The following is a 19929-nucleotide window of genomic DNA, read 5'->3' as shown; positions in this document are numbered from 1 at the left end:
TTTATCATACCTGCAGAGTAGAAGCTGCTGAGTCACTAGTGTCTGTCAGTCCTGTCCCTCTCGGTATGCTGGACACAATGTACCTGGAGCCCTTTGGCAGAGGTTGTCTAACCACCAGCTTTCCTTTCCTGGTCTCTGCTAGAAACAGACTGTACCAGTAGGCATCGTTGGAGACCAGAGTGGAGTCTGCGATGGTGGAGTTCCTCTCACTGATCACACTGTTCCTGGAGGGAGGAGCTGCTTTGCTGGGCTTGGGTTTCTGACACTTGATCACGATGGTGACCAATATGGTGATGAGCAGCAGAAATGACACCGAGCCCAGACCGATAACCAAATACAGGTTGATGTCTGAGAAGATGTCATATTCCAGAGGCTCCTCAGTCATGTCAGAGTAGGCTTTAACAGCAGTCTCCATTGTGGTCAGGCTGATGGTGACTGTAGCAGAGAGAGCAGGCTCTCCATTGTCCTTGGCAACAACAACAAGTCTCTGGTGGCGTGGATCTCTGTAACTGAACATCCTCATAGTCCGGATCTCTCCATTGTATTGATCCAGACTAAACAAGGTGGCGTCAGTCACCTGTAGAAACTGGTAGGTGATCCGAGAGTTGTGCACAGAGTCTGTATCTAAGGCTATCACCTTGGCAATCAGGGATCCTTTATCAGTGGATCTGGGGATCTTTTCCTCCACCACAGAGCCGTGTGCACGCCACGGTGACACAATAACAGGAGCATTGTCGTTCTGGTCCACAATAATGATGTGGACGGTCACGTTACTGCTGAGAGGAGGAGATCCAGAGTCTCTGGCCTCGATGTGGAACAGAAACTCCTTCTCAATCTCATAATCAAAGGTTTTGAGTGCGTAAAGATTACCGTTCTCTGGATTGATGGAGAACAGCATGGACATGGAGGTGTTAGCTATCTCCTTCTCTATTATGAAATAAACTAGATACTGGTTTTCATGGAGGTCGGGGTCAAAGGCAGTGAGTGAGCTGAGCAAGGCCCCAGGTGCGTTATTCTCCATGACACGTATAGTATAAAACGACTGCGGGAACTGTGGAACATTGTCATTAACATCCAGCAGCTCTAAAGTCATAGTTTCATTGTCAGATAAAGGAGGAGAGCCTCTGTCTGTCACAGTGAAAGTGATGTCATATTCCGGCACCTTCTCACGGTCTAATGGCTCCGACACTACTAATTCATAATAGTTATCAGAGGACTCCCTCAGTTTGAAAGGCATATTATCTGGAATATGAAGATCAACTATTCCATTATCACCTGAATCTTTATCACTGACACTAACTACAGCTATCACTGTGTCTGTGGGTGTGTCTTCTTTTATTGGACTCTGAAATGATTTAATTGATATTTCTGGGTGATTATCATTCATATCTGTCACCTGTATTGTAAGTTTACACTGTCCAGATACTGAGTTAGGTCCCTTATCACTGGCTATAATTTCCATTTCATAAAGTTTTAAATCTTCATAATTTATCATCTCTTTGACTCTGATCTCACCATTTTCTGGATTGAGGTTAAACATCTTTTGGGTCCTTTCTGATGTATACAAACTGTATGAATAAACAATCTCAGAATTGGATCCTTCATCTAAATCAGTGGCATTAAGTTTAATTACTAGACTGCCAACTGGAGAGTTTTCCATCACATCTACGACATATTTTTCTTTTTCAAAAGAAGGGGCGTTGTCGTTGACATCAAGCACTCGAACAATGATGCTGGCTGTACCTGTGCGGGTGGGGACTCCACCGTCCACAGCAGTGAGTATTAGATTATGAACAGCCTGCTTCTCCCTGTCTAAAGATGTTTTCACAATCAGGTCTGCAAACTTTGAACCATCTCTCCCGGTCTGAATTTCAAGCGCAAAGTGTTGATTTTTACTAAGATGGTAATTTTTTACTGAATTTGAACCAAAATCGGGATCCACAGCATTAGGTAGGGAAAAGCGCTCCCCTGGCGAGCTCGTTTCGGATATATCTAAATGCATCGTGTCTCTACGAAAAAAAGGCGCATTGTCATTGATGTCCATTATTTCAACCTCAATGTTGAACAGACGAATTGGATTTTCGATCGTCACATCCATTTTAAGAAAACACGATGGATTCTTGCTGTTACATATGTATTCGCGGTCAATCTTTTCAGAAACAAATAACTCTCCTGTGTCTTTATTGATTTCAAGATATCGCTTATTGGCGATGACATCCAGTCTCATGTTGCGTCTACCCAGTGATTTTGCGTCCAGACCCAAATCCAATGCTAGATTAGCGACCACGGAACCTTGTTCCATCTCTTCGGGGATTGAGTAGTGTGTAACAGCAGATATAACGGAGACGGCCACACAGAAAAAAATGAGCATCGACACGTACCTCACCCCAGAGCGATGACATAATTTAAAATCCATGATTATTAGTTCGTCTCGTTCACAAATAAAACGCCTCTGGATGGGCAAAATCGATGTCTCGGTTCCAAGAAAGCACACCTCTATGAATATCAACAAAGAGGTTATATACTATGACCTCGGGCTGCTAGAAGAAAGAACCATGTAAAAATGGAGGTTCTGTTACTTTCCTCAGTTATCTGGATGGTGACGTCACGTGGACCTGATTTTTTTTTGTGGTAAAGAGCGACGCGTTGTGTTATCTCTCACTTGAATTAACCGACTTCGAAAGTATAACGCTGATATGCTTTACAAATGTAGTTGTTATAGTTATTAGTGTCGTTGCTCCTACAGCTGTCCTCCTAATTTACCTAAAATATAGATCGTTTGTAGCATTCAACTGCAGTTACTAGATGCCAACAAAAGCACAGCAAGATAATTAATTTGATTAATAAACACATAATTTGTTTTCTTATTGGTATTTGGTTGAGTGGTTTTAAAAAATAATGGATACACAGTGTTAACGGTGTTGATTAAGCAGAGAAACAGCAGTAAAACCATAGAACTGGTAAGTGTAAAAATTTCACTCGTTGCTTCTCCATACCTGTAGAGTAGAAGCTGCTGAGTCACTAGTGTCTGTCAGTCCTGTCCCTCTCGGTATGCTGGACACAATGTACCTGGAGCCCTTTGGCAGAGGTTGTCTAACCACCAGCTTTCCTTTCCTGGTCTCTGCTAGAAACAGACTGTACCAGTAGGCATCGTTGGAGACCAGAGTGGAGTCTGCGATGGTGGAGTTCCTCTCACTGATCACACTGTTCCTGGAGGGAGGAGCTGCTTTGCTGGGCTTGGGTTTCTGACACTTGATCACGATGGTGACCAATATGGTGATGAGCAGCAGAAATGACACTGAGCCCAGACCGATGACCAAATACAGGTTGATGTCTGAGAAGATGTCATATTCCAGAGGCTCCTCAGTCATGTCAGAGTAGGCTTTAACAGCAGTCTCCATTGTGGTCAGCTTGATGGTGACTGTAGCAGAGAGAGCAGGCTCTCCGTTGTCCTTGGCTACAACAACAAGTCTCTGGTGGCGTGGATCTCTGTAACTGAACATCCTCATAGTCCGGATCTCTCCATTGTATTGGTCCAGACTAAACAAGGTGGCGTCAGTCACCTGTAGAAACTGGTAGGTGATCCGAGAGTTGTGCACAGAGTCTGTATCTAAGGCTATCACCTTGGCAATCAGGGATCCTTTATCAGTGGATCTGGGGATCTTTTCCTCTACCACAGAGCCGTGTGCACGCCACGGTGACACAATAACAGGAGCATTGTCATTCTGGTCCACGATAATGATGTGGACGGTCACGTTACTGCTGAGAGGAGGAGATCCAGAGTCTCTGGCCTCGATGTGGAACAGAAACTCCTTCTCAATCTCATAATCAAAGGTTTTGAGTGCATAAAGATTACCGTTCTCTGGATTGATGGAGAACAGCATAGACATGGATGTGTTGGCTATCTCCTTCTCTATTATGAAATAAACTAGATACTGGTTTTCATGGAGGTCGGGGTCAAAGGCAGTGAGTGAGCTGAGCAAGGCCCCAGGTGCGTTATTCTCCATGACACGTATAGTATAAAACGACTGCGGGAACTGTGGGACATTGTCATTAACATCCAGCAGCTCTAAAGTCATAGTTTCATTGTCAGATAAAGCAGGAGAGCCTCTGTCTGTCACAGTGAAAGTGATGTCATATTCTGACACCTTCTCACGGTCTAAAGGCTCCGACACTAGTAATTCATAATAGTTATCAGAGGACTCCCTTAGTTTGAATGGCATATTATCTGGAATATGAAGATCAACTATTCCATTATCACCTGAATCTTTATCACTGACACTAACTACAGCTATCACTGTGTCCAATTCAATGTTTTCAGTGACTGGAGTTTGAAAAGACTTGATAGAAATTTGTGGATGATTATCATTCATGTCTTCTACAATAATCTTAATTTTACATTGGCCTGATAATGCACCAACCCCTTTATCGGTTGCTATAACTTCCATATCATAAATCCTGAAATCTTCATAATTTAACACCCCCTTTACAGTGATCTCACCTGTCGTAGGGTTTAGATTAAAGGTTTCCTGTGTTTTTTCCGATGTATACAGACTATATGAATATACTATTTCTGAATTTAAGCCTTCATCTAAATCTGTCGCATTAAGATGAATAACAATACTTCCAACTGGAGAATTCTCCAGTACACTAACCTGATAACTGTCTTCTTCAAATTTAGGGGCGTTGTCATTTGTATCTAAAACGTGAACAAAAACAGTAGCAGTTCCTGAACTAGGCGGTATACCGCCATCTACGGCCGTAAGAATTAAATTATGAGCAGCGCGTTCTTCTCGATTTAGTTTTTTTGTAAGGATCAAATCAGCAAATTTTGATCCATCTCTTCCTGTTTGAATTTCGATAGTGAAATAATCACTCTCACTCAAGTGGTAGGCTTTTACGGAGTTCGATCCAACATCTGGATCAACTGCGTTGCTCACTGAAAAACGCTCTCCAGCCTCTGTCCCTTCTGAAATGTCTAAATCTATGGTGTCTCTTCTGAAGTGGGGCGCGTTATCGTTTATGTCCATTATCTCCAATTCTATGTAAAAAATTCTTTTGGGATTTTCGATTATTGCCTCCATTTTCAGATAACACGACGTCTTAGCGGGACAGAGAGATTCTCTGTCAATTCGTTCAACAATGTACAGCTCCCCTGTTTCTTTGTTCACGTCCAGATATTTTCTATTTGCAATGATCTCTAGACGCATTTTCCGTTCGACCAGTGTCTTCACATCTATTCCCAAATCCCCGGCTAGATTTGCTACAACAGAGCCTTCTTCCAGTTCCTCGGGAACAGAGTAGTGTGTCACAGCTGCAGTGCACTTTATATTGGAAGCGAGGAGAATGAATATCAGCACATACCTTCTCCAGTGTCCAAAGCAGACAAATCCCTTCATTCTTACTACGACCTTTCTTTTCTTAAGCAATTTAAAACAAGTGGGCTTTAAAGAAGAGGTAGGCGTCAGTTAAATCTCCCCCGAAAATGCAAGTACAGTGTCTGGAAATCCTTGAAATCCAAATTCACCAGGAGCTGCTCGTTTTCCGTTCTCTTCCTCTTATTTAAAATTTTACTGGGGTGGCGATCGAGATGTCACTATTGTCCCGTAAGTTAGATTGGGAAACAGCGCCTCTGCCTGAAATAAAATGGCCACCACACAATATTTTTTAATGCAAAAATAATTTACTAATTTGCCCCAAGATTAAACTTAAACACTAAGAAATGCTTAGGAAGTTTATTCGTAATGATTTACACGGCTGATGTGGAAGATGTGTTTTCATGGGAGTATTTTACTTTTTTTATTTTCACTTGAATGGGTCGCTGCACGACATAGAATAAGTATATTCATATCATTTTCTGTAAAACGTCTCTTTTTATTTCCAAAATATTTTATATAAACTGCAAAAAGGGAAAACGTTTGTTTCACCTAAAATAGTATGTTTCATCAGTTTGCTTTAGATAACTACATTGAACTAAATGTCGAATAAAGATTTTAGGATAGGACATCACTGAACTGTGCTGCATATAAAAGACCATGAGTGTGAATAATAAGGATGACATTTAATAAAATTTGCATCTCAAACAAAGGGACCATTTCTAAATTAATGCTTGGGAATAAAGCTATTTAATCCAGTACTGGGTTATAAAATGAACATTTTCTGAATGATATTATACCCAATCAGGGTGACTCAAAAAAGTGCCTCACCTGCAGAGTAGAAGCTGCTGAGTCACTAGTGTCTGTCAGTCCTGTCCCTCTCGGTATGCTGGACACAATGTACCTGGAGCCCTTTGGCAGAGGCTGTCTAACCACCAGCTTTCCTTTCCTGGTCTCTGCTAGAAACAGACTGTACCAGTAGGCATCGTTGGAGACCAGAGTGGAGTCTGCGATGGTGGAGTTCCTCTCACTGATCACACTGTTCCTGGAGGGAGGAGCTGCTTTGCTGGGCTTGGGTTTCTGACACTTGATCACGATGGTGACCAATATAGTGATGAGCAGCAGAAATGACACCGAGCCCAGACCGATGACCAAATACAGGTTGATGTCTGAGAAGATGTCATATTCCAGAGGCTCCTCAGTCATGTCAGAGTAGGCTTTAACAGCAGTCTCCATTGTGGTCAGCTTGATGGTGACTGTAGCAGAGAGCGCAGGCTCTCCATTGTCCTTGGCAACAACAACAAGTCTCTGGTGGCGTGGATCTCTGTAACTGAACATCCTCATAGTCCGGATCTCTCCATTGTATTGATCCAGACTAAACAAGGTGGCGTCAGTCACCTGTAGAAACTGGTAGGTGATCCGAGAGTTGTGCACAGAGTCATTATCTAAGGCTATCACCTTGGCAACCAGGGAGCCTTTATCAGTGGATCTGGGGATCTTTTCCTCCACCACAGAGCCGTGTGCACGCCACGGAGACACAATAACCGGAGCATTGTCATTCTGGTCCACAATAATGATGTGGACGGTCACGTTACTGCTGAGAGGAGGAGAGCCAGAGTCTCTGGCCTCGATGTGGAACAGAAACTCCTTCTCAATCTCATAATCAAAGGTTTTGAGTGCATAAAGATTACCGTTCTCTGGATTGATGGAGAACAGCATAGACATGGATGTGTTAGCTATCTCCTTCTCTATTATGAAATAAACTAGATACTGGTTTTCATGGAGGTCGGGGTCAAAGGCAGTAAGTGAGCTGAGCAAGGCCCCAGGTGCGTTATTCTCCATGACACGTATAGTATAAAATGACTGGGGGAACTGTGGGACATTGTCATTAACATCCAGCAGCTCTAAAGTCATAGTTTCATTGTCAGATAAAGGAGGAGAGCCTCTGTCTGTCACAGTGAAAGTGATGTCATATTCTGACACCTTCTCACGGTCTAATGGCTCCGACACTACTAATTCATAATAGTTATCAGAGGACTCCCTCAGTTTGAAAGGCATATTATCTGGAACACGAAGATCAACTATTCCATTATCACCTGAATCTTTATCACTGACACTAACTACAGCTATCACTGTGTCTAACTCGATGTTTTCAGTCACTGGACTCTGAAATGATTTAATTGATATTTCTGGATGATTATCATTCATGTCTTCAACTAGAATCTTTATGGTGCATTGTCCTGTTAAACTGCTGGCTCCTTTATCAGCAGCTATAACTTCCATATCATAAATCCTGAAATCTTCATAGTTCAGCAGTCCCTTAACTGTAATTTCACCAGTGGCTGGATTCAGATTAAATGTCTCCTGTGTTTTTTCTGATGTATATAAACTGTATGAATATGTTATATCAGAATTTGATCCTTCATCTAAATCTGTTGCATTTAAATGAACAACAATACTTCCTGTCGGAGAGTTTTCCATTATTTTAACACTCAGATTGTCTTTTTCAAAGGTGGGTGCGTTATCATTTGTATCTAAAACTCGTACAATAACACTTGCAGTGCCAGAACGAGCAGGTGTTCCTCCATCTACAGCTGTGAGTATCAAATTATGAACAGCCTGCTGCTCCCGATCTAATGTCTGTTTTAATATCAAATCCGCAAATTTTGATCCATCTCTTCCGGTCTGAACTTCAATTGTAAATTGTTCACTTTCACTTAAATGGTACGTTTTCACTGAATTACTGCCCACATCAGGATCAACGGCATTGCTCAAAGAGAATCTTTCTCCTGTAGGCGTTGATTCAGTTATGTCTAAATGTATAGTCTCTCTTCGAAATTGCGGGGCGTTGTCGTTCATGTCAAGAATTTCAACTTCCATGTTAAATATTCGTACTGGATTTTCTAGTATTACCTCTAATCTTAGATAGCAAGACATTGAGGACTTTGTATTGCAAATATGTTCCCTGTCGATCTTTTCAACAACATACAGCTCACCAGTCTCTTTGTTCACATCCAGATATTTCTTGTTTGCGATGATATCAAGACGCATCTTCCTCTGATTCAGTGTTTTAACATCCAGGCTGAGATCGGTGGCGAGATTAGCCACGACGGATCCTTCTTTCAATTCTTCTGGTATTGAATAATGAGTCGCTGAGGCCGATGTGTATCGAACAAAAGAGAAAATAACAGCAAGCAGCACATACCTCTTATGGAACCCCATTGTTCTGGAAAGCCGTCTTTAAGTGAGTTAATTGCTCTTCGAACCATCAAGTATATTATTCCAGCAATATTCAGTTTTGATATTCTTTCTTTCATCACAGGCAAACATGCATTTCAATATCGACCTTTTCCTTGTCAAAATAATGCCAGCGCCCCACGGAGGGGACCTTCAGCACTACGGAGCAGTCCGCTTGTTTATCGCTTTTCTCAGACCACCACGCTGTTCTTACATGACGTCCGTGTGTCGGCTTTTTAGTTATAGAATAGCGCCACCCCTTTGATTTTACAAGATCTTCCTAACTACGTTGAACATGATATGCCAAAAAATTATTTTCGACTCACAATTGTTTCATGTATGTATGCAGTGCGGACCGTAATATATATATATATATATATATATATATATATATATATATATATATATATATGTGTGTGTGTGTGTGTGTGTGTGTGTGTGTGTGTGTGTGTGTGTGTGTGTGTGTATAACAACTAATGAGGTGGGATCACTCGGGTTAAATTAGTTTATTCCCTTTAAGTGGGCTTAAATTTAGTAATTTTGAAAATTACATTCATAGTTAATACACAGTTTATGCGTGCAAATTATTACGTCCATTCGCTTAAAAAATGTAAAAGTGGAAACGACATGTCACTGAATATGTGCAGATTATTTATAAATATAATTCATTTATGATTATTTGCTTTTCCACTTATTCTCCTGTGTTCTATGTTTTTCTAATTATTCATGTTGGAGACCCGTTAGATAAAGCAGTGAGTCACTCCTGTGTGTGTGTGTGTGTGTGTGTGTGTGTGTGTGTGTGTGTGTGTGTGTGTGTGTGTGTGTGTGTGTCTTTTACCACCAATCAATACCAAATATTAAATTAAATGTATATTAAAAAAAAAGTCTTATTCACCCCTATTGAAAAAACATGAATCAAAAAACGTATTTATTGAAGGTATTAATTTCTTCGTTGTATACTACTTTATGGATGCGACACTGGTGCCTCCAGCAAGGATTTGAACGTTTATGTGATCACTGGAACTAAGTTATGCATGAACACGAGTTGATACAATAATAATAATAATAATAATAATAATAATACATTTAGAAAAATTAGGAGAATAATTTAAAATATTATGTTTGTAATGCATCTGAAAATGCTACCTCATGATAATTTCTGAGATTTTAGAATGATTTACTAGAATGTTTTAATAAATGAAGTCGAGGGGGAAATAAAAATTATAATGAAAATAATTGATATTTATATGTTATTGTGTAAATAAAATACCATATCTATGCATTAACTTCCTACCTGTAGAGTAGAAGCTGCTGAGTCACTAGTGTCTGTCAGTCCTGTCCCTCTTGGTATGCTGGACACAATGTACCTGGAGCCCTTTGGCAGAGGTTGTCTAACCACCAGCTTTCCTTTCCTGGTCTCTGCTAGAAACAGACTGTACCAGTAGGCATCGTTGGAGACCAGAGTGGAGTCTGCGATGGTGGAGTTCCTCTCACTGATCACACTGTTCCTGGAGGGAGGAGCTGCTTTGCTGGGCTTGGGTTTCTGACACTTGATCACGATGGTGACCAATATGGTGATGAGCAGCAGAAACGACACCGAGCCCAGACCGATGACCAAATACAGGTTGATGTCTGAGAAGATGTCATATTCCAGAGGCTCCTCAGTCATGTCAGAGTAGGCTTTAACAGCAGTCTCCATTGTGGTCAGCTTGATGGTGACTGTAGCAGAGAGAGCAGGCTCTCCGTTGTCCTTGGCAACAACAACAAGTCTCTGGTGGCGTGGATCTCTGTAACTGAACATCCTCATAGTCCGGATCTCTCCATTGTATTGGTCCAGACTGAACAAGGTGGCGTCAGTCACCTGTAGAAACTGGTAGGTGATCCGAGAGTTGTGCACAGAGTCTGTATCTAACGCTATCACCTTTGCAATCAGGGATCCTTTATCAGTGGATCTGGGGATCTTTTCCTCCACCACAGAGCCGTGTGCACGCCACGGAGACACAATAACAGGAGCATTGTCGTTCTGGTCCACGATAATGATGTGGACGGTCACGTTACTGCTGAGAGGAGGAGAGCCAGAGTCTCTGGCCTCGATGTGGAACAGAAACTCCTTCTCAATCTCATAATCAAAGGTTTTGAGTGCGTAAAGATTACCGTTCTCTGGATTGATGGAGAACAGCATAGACATGGATGTGTTAGCTATCTCCTTCTCTATTATGAAATAAACTAGATACTGGTTTTCATGGAGGTCGGGGTCAAAGGCAGTGAGTGAGCTGAGCAAGGCCCCAGGTGCGTTATTCTCCATGACACGTATAGTATAAAACGACTGGGGGAACTGTGGGACATTGTCATTAACATCCAGCAGCTCTAAAGTCATAGTTTCATTGTCAGATAAAGGAGGAGAGCCTCTGTCTGTCACAGTGAAAGTGATGTCATATTCTGGCACCTTCTCACGGTCTAATGGCTCCGACACTACTAATTCATAATAGTTATCAGAGGACTCCCTCAGTTTGAAAGGCATATTATCTGGAATATAAAGATCAACTATTCCATTATCACCTGAATCTTTATCACTGACACTAACTACAGCTATCACTGTGTCTAACTCGATGTTTTCAGTCACTGGACTCTGAAATGATTTAATTGATATTTCTGGGTGATTATCATTCATGTCTTCAACTAGAATCTTTATGGTGCATTGTCCTGTTAAACTGGTGGCTCCTTTATCAGCAGCTATAACTTCCATATCATAAATCCTGAAATCTTCATAGTTCAGCACTCCCTTAACTGTAATTTCACCAGTGGTAGGATTCAGATTAAATGTCTCCTGTGTTTTTTCTGATGTATATAAACTGTACGAATATGTTATATCAGAATTTAACCCTTCATCTAAGTCTGTTGCATTAAGATCAACAACAAGACTTCCAATCGGAGAGTTTTCCATCATTTTAATGTTCATATTGTCTTTGTCAAAGGTGGGTGTGTTATCATTTGTATCTAAAACTCGTACAATAACACTTGCAGTGCCAGAACGAGCAGGTGTTCCTCCATCTATAGCTGTGAGTATCAAATTGTGAACAGGTTTCTTCTCTCGATCTAAAGTCTTTTTCAAGATCAAATCCGCAAACTTTGATCCATCTCTTCCGGTCTGAACTTCTATATTAAAATATTCACTTTCACTCAGATAGTATGTTTTCACTGAATTGGATCCGACATCCGGATCGACTGCATTACTCAGAGAAAATCTCTCTCCTCTTGACGTCGCTTCAGATATATCCAAATGTATGGCGTCTCTTCGAAATTGTGGGGCGTTGTCGTTTATATCAAGAATTTCTACTTCTATATTAAATATTCTTACTGGGTTATCTAGTATAACCTCTAATTTTAGATAGCAGGACGCTAATGACTTTGTAGGGCAAATATGCTCTCTGTCGATTTTCTCTACAACATACAGCTCACCAGTCTCTTTGTTTAGGTCTAAATATTTCTTGTTCGCGATGATATCAAGACGCATCTTCCTCTGATTCAGAGTTTTCATATCCAGCCCGAGGTCGGTGGCGAGATTAGCCACGACGGATCCTTCTTTCATTTCTTCTGGTATTGAATAATGAGTCACTGAGGCCGATGTGTACCGAGCAACAGAAAAAATAATAGCGAGGATCACGTACCTCTCGTAAGACTCCATTGTTCTGGAAAGCCGTCTTGTATGGGAGTTCATCATATATAATGTTTGTTTCCAGCAATATTCATTTAAAAAATTTCCCTCTTTCTTCTGAGCCCAACGCACATAGTGTGAATTCCAAAGTACATTTAAGCTAAATCTTGGCCAGCGCTTTTCGCAGCGGAGTTTCAGCACTACGACGCTGTCCTCTTGCTTCTAAACGTGCGAAGACCATCACGCTTTTCTGCTTTTATGTTCTTTGCTTTGCATTTTACTGATAGAATAGCGCCACCCCTGAGATTCTGTCAGAGTCTTTGAAACGCAATGAACACCACACGTCTTCAAATTATTCTTGATTTTCGTTTGTTTTTGCATATATTTTTGTTTTTAATACACACGGACCTGGGTACCGTTAATGGTGGTCCCAAAACATAAACGATGCTCGTTTAGTACATTAAATGACTTCAAATTGATTATTGCTGAAAAAACAATCAACAATCAAATTTCAGACGCAATTGACCAGTCAAAACGATGAACCTTAATGACCTCACGATTTCTGCATTATAAAACGAAATATCACGGAAATACTGCAGACGATTTTCAAATATGGTAGCACTTCGAGTTGTCATTACCTTATATAATTTCTCATAATAGATCTAATGATTCTGAACGCATATCTCCATGACCATGGTTGTTTAGATGACGTCGTGATCTAGTCGCTCTTTACCACTAATAAAAACAAATTATTAGAGATAGAAAAAGTATTCAATTGTATTAATCATAAATGCACGAGTTGCCAATATTGCATATACAGAATGCACAGGAAAAATATTGAAAATACATGATATTACATTTTATTTCCACAAAAACAAGAACAGGGAGGAAATGGCTCTGAAGAATGGCCACAGCCAGAGAAGTTAGTTGAGATTAAGTTACTCTAACAACATGAAGATAACGGCGCACCTAAAACTGATTGTTAAATAAGAAAAAAAAATGACTATGCTAACAGTAATAACATAAAAATATATATGTATAAAAATCAATAAACTTGAATAAGTCATGAAAAAGTTAAACTTTGTGGATCGTGGATGCAGCATTTTTTACTAAATATAAGTTATTTTCGCTGCTAACAGCGCAGGTTTTTAGACTGTTCTTTGAAATGCAGACTTGACCTTTGAGGACAAGACTTTTACACAATAAAACCTGCTGAATTATGATGATGGATTATTGGTTATGTACTAAGTAGTGAATTTAATAGTGGTACCCTCATGATAACTTATGACATTTTATATTAGTTAACTGAAAATTGTTAGCAGATCACGTTGAGGAAAAAAGGAACATTAAAATTATAGTAATTAATTTACATATATTAGCGATGTAGCTAAAATACCATGTCTGTGAATTAAATTCCTACCTGTAGAGTAGAAGCTGCTGAGTCACTAGTGTCTGTCAGTCCTGTCCCTCTTGGTATGCTGGACACAATGTACCTGGAGCCTTTTGGCAGAGGCTGTCTAACCACCAGCTTTCCTTTCCTGGTCTCTGCTAGAAACAGACTGTACCAGTAGGCATCGTTGGAGACCAGAGTGGAGTCTGCGATGGTGGAGTTCCTCTCACTGATCACACTGTTCCTGGAGGGAGGAGCTGCTTTGCTGGGCTTGGGTTTCTGACACTTGATCACGATGGTGACCAATATAGTGATGAGCAGCAGAAACGACACCGAGCCCAGACCGATGACCAAATACAGGTTGATGTCTGAGAAGATGTCATATTCCAGAGGCTCCTCAGTCATGTCAGAGTAGGCTTTAACAGCAGTCTCCATTGTGGTCAGCTTGATGGTGACTGTAGCAGAGAGAGCAGGCTCTCCATTGTCCTTGGCAACAACAACCAGTCTCTGGTGGCGTGGATCTCTGTAACTGAACATCCTCATAGTCCGGATCTCTCCGTTGTATTGGTCCAGACTGAACAAGGTGGCGTCAGTCACCTGTAGAAACTGGTAGGTGATCCGAGAGTTGTGCACAGAGTCTGTATCTAACGCTATCACCTTGGCAATCAGGGATCCTTTATCAGTGGATCTGGGGATCTTTTCCTCCACCACAGAGCCGTGTGCACGCCACGGAGACACAATAACAGGAGCATTGTCGTTCTGGTCCACAATAATGACGTGGACGGTCACGTTACTGCTGAGAGGAGGAGAGCCAGAGTCTCTGGCCTCGATGTGGAACAGAAACTCCTTCTCAATCTCATAATCAAAGGTTTTGAGTGCGTAAAGATTACCGTTCTCTGGATTGATGGAGAACAGCATGGACATGGATGTGTTGGCTATCTCCTTCTCTATTATGAAATAAACTAGATACTGGTTTTCATGGAGGTCGGGGTCAAAGGCAGTGAGTGAGCTGAGCAAGGCCCCAGGTGCGTTATTCTCCATGACACGTATAGTATAAAATGACTGGGGGAACTGTGGGACATTGTCATTAACATCCAGCAGCTCTAAAGTCATAGTTTCATTGTCAGATAAAGGAGGAGAGCCTCTGTCTGTCACAGTGAAAGTGATGTCATATTCCGGCACCTTCTCACGGTCTAATGGCTCCGACACTACTAATTCATAATAGTTATCAGAGGACTCCCTCAGTTTGAAAGGCATATTATCTGGAATATGAAGATCAACTATTCCATTATCACCTGAATCTTTATCACTGACACTAACTACAGCTATCACTGTGTCTAACTCGATGTTTTCAGTCACTGGACTCTGAAATGATTTAATTGATATTTCTGGGTGATTATCATTCATGTCTTCTACTAGAATCTTTATGGTGCATTGTCCTGTTAAACTGGTGGCTCCTTTATCAGCAGCTATAACTTCCATATCATAAATCCTGAAATCTTCATAGTTCAGCACTCCCTTAACTGTAATTTCACCAGTGGCAGGATTCAGATTAAATGTCTCCTGTGTTTTTTCTGACGTATATAAACTGTATGAATATGTTATATCAGAATTTGATCCTTCATCTAAGTCTGTTGCATTTAAATGAACAACAAGACTTCCAATCGGAGAGTTTTCCATTAAATTTACACTCAGATTGTCTTTATCAAACGTAGGTGGATTGTCATTAGTGTCCAGAACATGAACAATAACACTGGCAGTGCCAGAACGAGCGGGTGTTCCTCCATCTACAGCTGTGAGTATCAAATTATGAACAGGCTGCTGCTCTCGGTCTAATGTCTTTGTTAGAATTAATTCTGCAAACTTCGATCCATCTCTTCCGGTCTGAACTTCTATATTAAAATATTCACTTTCACTCAGATAGTATGTTTTCACTGAATTGGATCCAACATCAGGATCGACTGCATTACTCAGAGAAAATCTCTCTCCTCTTGCTGTAACTTCGGATATATCCAAATGTATGGCGTCTCGTCGAAATTGCGGGGCGTTGTCGTTCATGTCAAGGATTTCTATTTCGATATTAAATATTCGTAACGGGCTTTCTAGTATAACCTCTAGTTTCAGATAGCAAGAGGACTTGGTATTGCAAATGTATTCCCTGTCGATCTTCTCAACAACATACAGCTCACCAGTCTCTTTGTTCACATCCAGATATTTCTTGTTCGCGATGATATCAAGACGCATCTTCCTCTGATTCAGTGTTTTAAGATCCAGGGTCAGATCGGTGGCGAGATTAGCCACGACAGATCCTTCTTTCATTTCTTCTGGTATCGAATAATGAGTCACTGAGGCCGACAGTGGATTGACGATCGAAAACAGGAAAAGACTGAGCAGCACGTACCATTCCGACGACTCCATTGTTACAAAAGCACCCCTGGTTTTGTATCCAATCATATTATTTCACTCGGAATATTTGACGTTTCTAGCAATACTAATTTGCGCTGAGACCTATTCTACTCGAAACACGTTCAAACTGAATTTTATCGCACCGTTTTTTCCGCTGTAAAGTTTGCTAGTGCGTTTTCGCACTTTCAGCACCACGGAGCTGTTTGGTCTTTTTTCCGATTCGCTCAGACGTAATTAGCATTGTGACTACGTTGATGGGCTGGCCTTTTATGGACGGAACAGCGCCACCGAAAATATCATACCACATTTTACTTGTGTTAAAGGAAGGGGAAAAAGTAAAAAAAATAAAAATAAAGACAATGAAGTATTCATTTTATATTTCGTGAGATTAGTTTTGATAATAGAAAAAATGTATTTTGCATTTTTACCAAAGTCAATTATATTTATTTACCTGAAAAAGTATAGCATGTAAAACGAGAATCCGCTGTTTTGTACATGTTACAAATACAAATAATAAGGTTTATAAAGCAGAGAAATTACTGCAAAGGCGAACACTGGATTCCTACCTGCAGAGTAGAAGCTGCTGAGTCACTAGTGTCTGTCAGCCCTGTCCCTCTCGGTATGCTGGACACAATGTACCTGGAGCCCTTTGGCAGAGGCTGTCTAACCACCAGCTTTCCTTTCCTGGTCTCTGCTAGAAACAGACTGTACCAGTAGGCATCGTTGGAGACCAGAGTGGAGTCTGCGATGGTGGAGTTCCTCTCACTGATCACACTGTTCCTGGAGGGAGGAGCTGCTTTGCTGGGCTTGGGTTTCTGACACTTGATCACGATGGTGACCAATATAGTGATGAGCAGCAGAAATGACACCGAGCCCAGACCGATGACCAAATACAGGTTGATGTCTGAGAAGATGTCATATTCCAGAGGCTCCTCGGTCATGTCAGAGTAGGCTTTAACAGCAGTCTCCATTGTGGTCAGTTTGATGGTGACTGTAGCAGAAAGAGCAGGCTCTCCATTGTCCTTGGCAACAACAACCAGTCTCTGGTGGCGTGGATCTCTGTAACTGAACATCCTCATAGTCCGGATCTCTCCGTTGTATTGGTCCAGACTGAACAAGGTGGCGTCAGTCACCTGTAGAAACTGGTAGGTGATCCGAGAGTTGTGCACAGAGTCTGTATCTAAGGCTATCACCTTGGCAATCAGGGATCCTTTATCAGTGGATCTGGGGATCTTTTCCTCCACCACAGAGCCGTGTGCACGCCACGGTGACACAATAACGGGAGCATTGTCGTTCTGGTCCACAATAATGATGTGGACGGTCACGTTACTGCTGAGAGGAGGAGATCCAGAGTCTCTGGCCTCGATGTGGAACAGAAATTCCTTCTCAATCTCATAATCAAAGGTTTTGAGTGCGTAAAGATTACCGTTCTCTGGATTGATGGAGAACAACATGGACATGGATGTGTTGGATATCTCCTTCTCTATTATGAAATAAACTAGATATTGGTTTTCATGGAGGTCGGGGTCAAAGGCAGTGAGTGAGCTGAGCAAGGCCCCAGGTGCGTTATTCTCCATGACACGTATAGTATAAAATGACTGGGGGAACTGTGGGACATTGTCATTAACATCCAGCAGCTCTAAAGTCATAGTTTCATTGTCAGATAAAGGAGGAGAGCCTCTGTCTGTTACAGTGAAAGTGATGTCATATTCCGGCACCTTCTCACGGTCTAATGGCTCCGACACTACTAATTCATAATAGTTATCAGAGGACTCCCTCAGTTTGAAAGGCATATTATCTGGAATATGAAGATCAACTATTCCATTATCACCTGAATCTTTATCACTGACACTAACTACAGCTATCACTGTGTCCAACTCGATGTTTTCAGTCACTGGACTCTGAAATGATTTAATTGATATTTCTGGGTGATTATCATTCATGTCTTCAACTAGAATCTTTATGGTACATTGTCCTGATAAACTGGTGGCTCCTTTATCAGCAGCTATAACTTCCATATCATAAATCCTGAAATCTTCATAGTTCAGCACTCCCTTAACTGTAATTTCACCAGTGGCTGGATTCAGATTAAATGTCTCCTGTGCTTTTTCTGACGTGTATAAACTGTATGAATATGTTATATCAGAATTTGATCCTTCATCTAAATCTGTTGCATTTAAATGAACAACAATACTTCCTGTCGGAGAGTTTTCCATTATTTTAACACTCAGATTGTCTTTTTCAAAGGTGGGTGCGTTATCATTTGTATCTAAAACTCGTACAATAACACTGGCAGTTCCAGAACGAGCAGGTGTTCCTCCATCTACAGCTGTGAGTATCAAATTATGAACAGCCTGCTGCTCCCGATCTAATGTCTGTTTTAATATCAAATTCGCAAACTTTGATCCATCTCTTCCGGTCTGAACTTCAATTGTAAATTGTTCACTTTCACTTAAATGGTACGTTTTCACTGAATTACTGCCCACATCAGGATCAACGGCATTGCTCAAAGAGAATCTTTCTCCTGTAGGCGTTGATTCAGTTATGTCTAAATGAATAGTCTCTCGTCGAAATTGCGGGGCGTTGTCGTTCATGTCAAGAATTTCTACTTCCATGTTAAATATTCGTACTGGATTTTCTAGTATTACCTCTAATCTTAGATAGCAAGACGCTGACGATTTGGTCGTGCAAATATTTTCCCTGTCGATCTTTTCAACAACATACAGCTCACCAGTCTCTTTGTTCACATCCAGATATTTCTTGTTTGCGATGATATCAAGACGCATCTTCCTCTGATTCAGTGTTTTAACATCCAGGCTGAGATCGGTGGCGAGATTAGCCACGACGGATCCTTCTTTCAATTCTTCTGGTATTGAATAATGAGTCGCTGAGGCCGATGTGTATCGAACAGAAGAGAAAATAACAGCAAGCAGCACATACCTCTTATGGAACCCCATTGTTCTGGAAACCCGTCTTTTAAGTGAGTTAATTGCTCTTCGAACCATCAAGTATATTATTCCAGCAATATTCAGTTTTGATATTCTTTCTTTCATCACAGGCAAACATGCATTTCAATAGCGACCTTTTCCTTGTCAAAATAATGCCAGCACCCCACGGAGGGGACCTTCAGCACTACGGAGCTGTCCGCTTTTTACCTCTTTTCTCAGACCACTACGGTGTTCTAGCATGACGTCCGTGTGTCGGCTTTTTAGTTATAGAATAGCGCCACCCCTTTGATTTTACAAGATCTTCCTAACTACGTTGAACATGATATGCCAAAAAAATATTTTCGATTCATACTTCTTTCATGCATGTATGCAGTGCGGACCGTAAACTGCCAGGCCTTGCTATACACACACACACACACACACAGATATATATATATATATATCACAACTAATGAGGTGGGATCACTTGGGTTAAATTCGTTTATTTCCTTTCAGTGGGCTTAAATTTAGTAATTTTGAAAATTACATTCATAGTTTATACAAAGTATATGCGTGCAGATTATTACGTCCAATCGCTTCAAAAATGTAACAGTGGAAACGACATGTCACTGAAAATGTGCAGATTATTTACAAATATAATTCAATTAAGATTATTTACTTTTCAACTTATTCTCCTGTGGTTTATGGTTTTCTAATTATTCATGTTGGTGACCCTTTAGATAAAGCAGTGAGTCACTCCTGGTTTTTTTTCTGTTTGTTTTGTTTTTCTTACCACTAATAAATACCAAGTATTAAATTAAATATATAATGTTTAAAGTGTTATTCACCCCTATTGAAGAAACATAAATTAAAAAAACGTATTTATAGCAGTTATTCATTTCTTCGTTGTATACTAGGTTGTGCATGCGACACTGGTGC

At 40.8% G+C, this 19929-nt stretch overlaps 1 protein-coding gene and 1 pseudogene across 8 annotated transcripts in view; both read right to left on the bottom strand.

The window, feature by feature from the left end:
* The window catches only part of LOC146582292 (protocadherin alpha-C2-like), a 42280-nt gene that overhangs the window by 12731 nt on the left and 9620 nt on the right, over positions 1-19929 (bottom strand). For 2 of the 8 annotated variants that reach the window (XM_085294082.1, XM_085294050.1), the window contains exon 1: positions 11-2979. The exons of 4 other annotated variants lie outside the window; for them this stretch is intronic. In XM_085294082.1, the coding sequence (XP_085150208.1) occupies positions 11-2416 (2406 nt within the window). In that variant the 5' untranslated portion in view covers positions 2417-2979. 2 more of the 8 variants (XR_014894641.1, XM_085294100.1) reach the window with 2 other exon arrangements.
* LOC146582294 (protocadherin alpha-C2 pseudogene) lies at positions 16600-19347 on the bottom strand (annotated as a pseudogene).

This window comes from Mchenga conophoros, linkage group LG2 (assembly GCF_057382185.1).
Source record: "Mchenga conophoros isolate Kocher_MC1m ecotype Shallow Benthic linkage group LG2, M_conophoros_male_GT1.1, whole genome shotgun sequence".
Classification (NCBI taxonomy): domain Eukaryota; kingdom Metazoa; phylum Chordata; class Actinopteri; order Cichliformes; family Cichlidae; genus Mchenga; species Mchenga conophoros.
The sequence above is the reverse complement of the archived record's forward strand: the minus strand, read 5'-3'. Positions and strand labels throughout refer to the sequence as shown.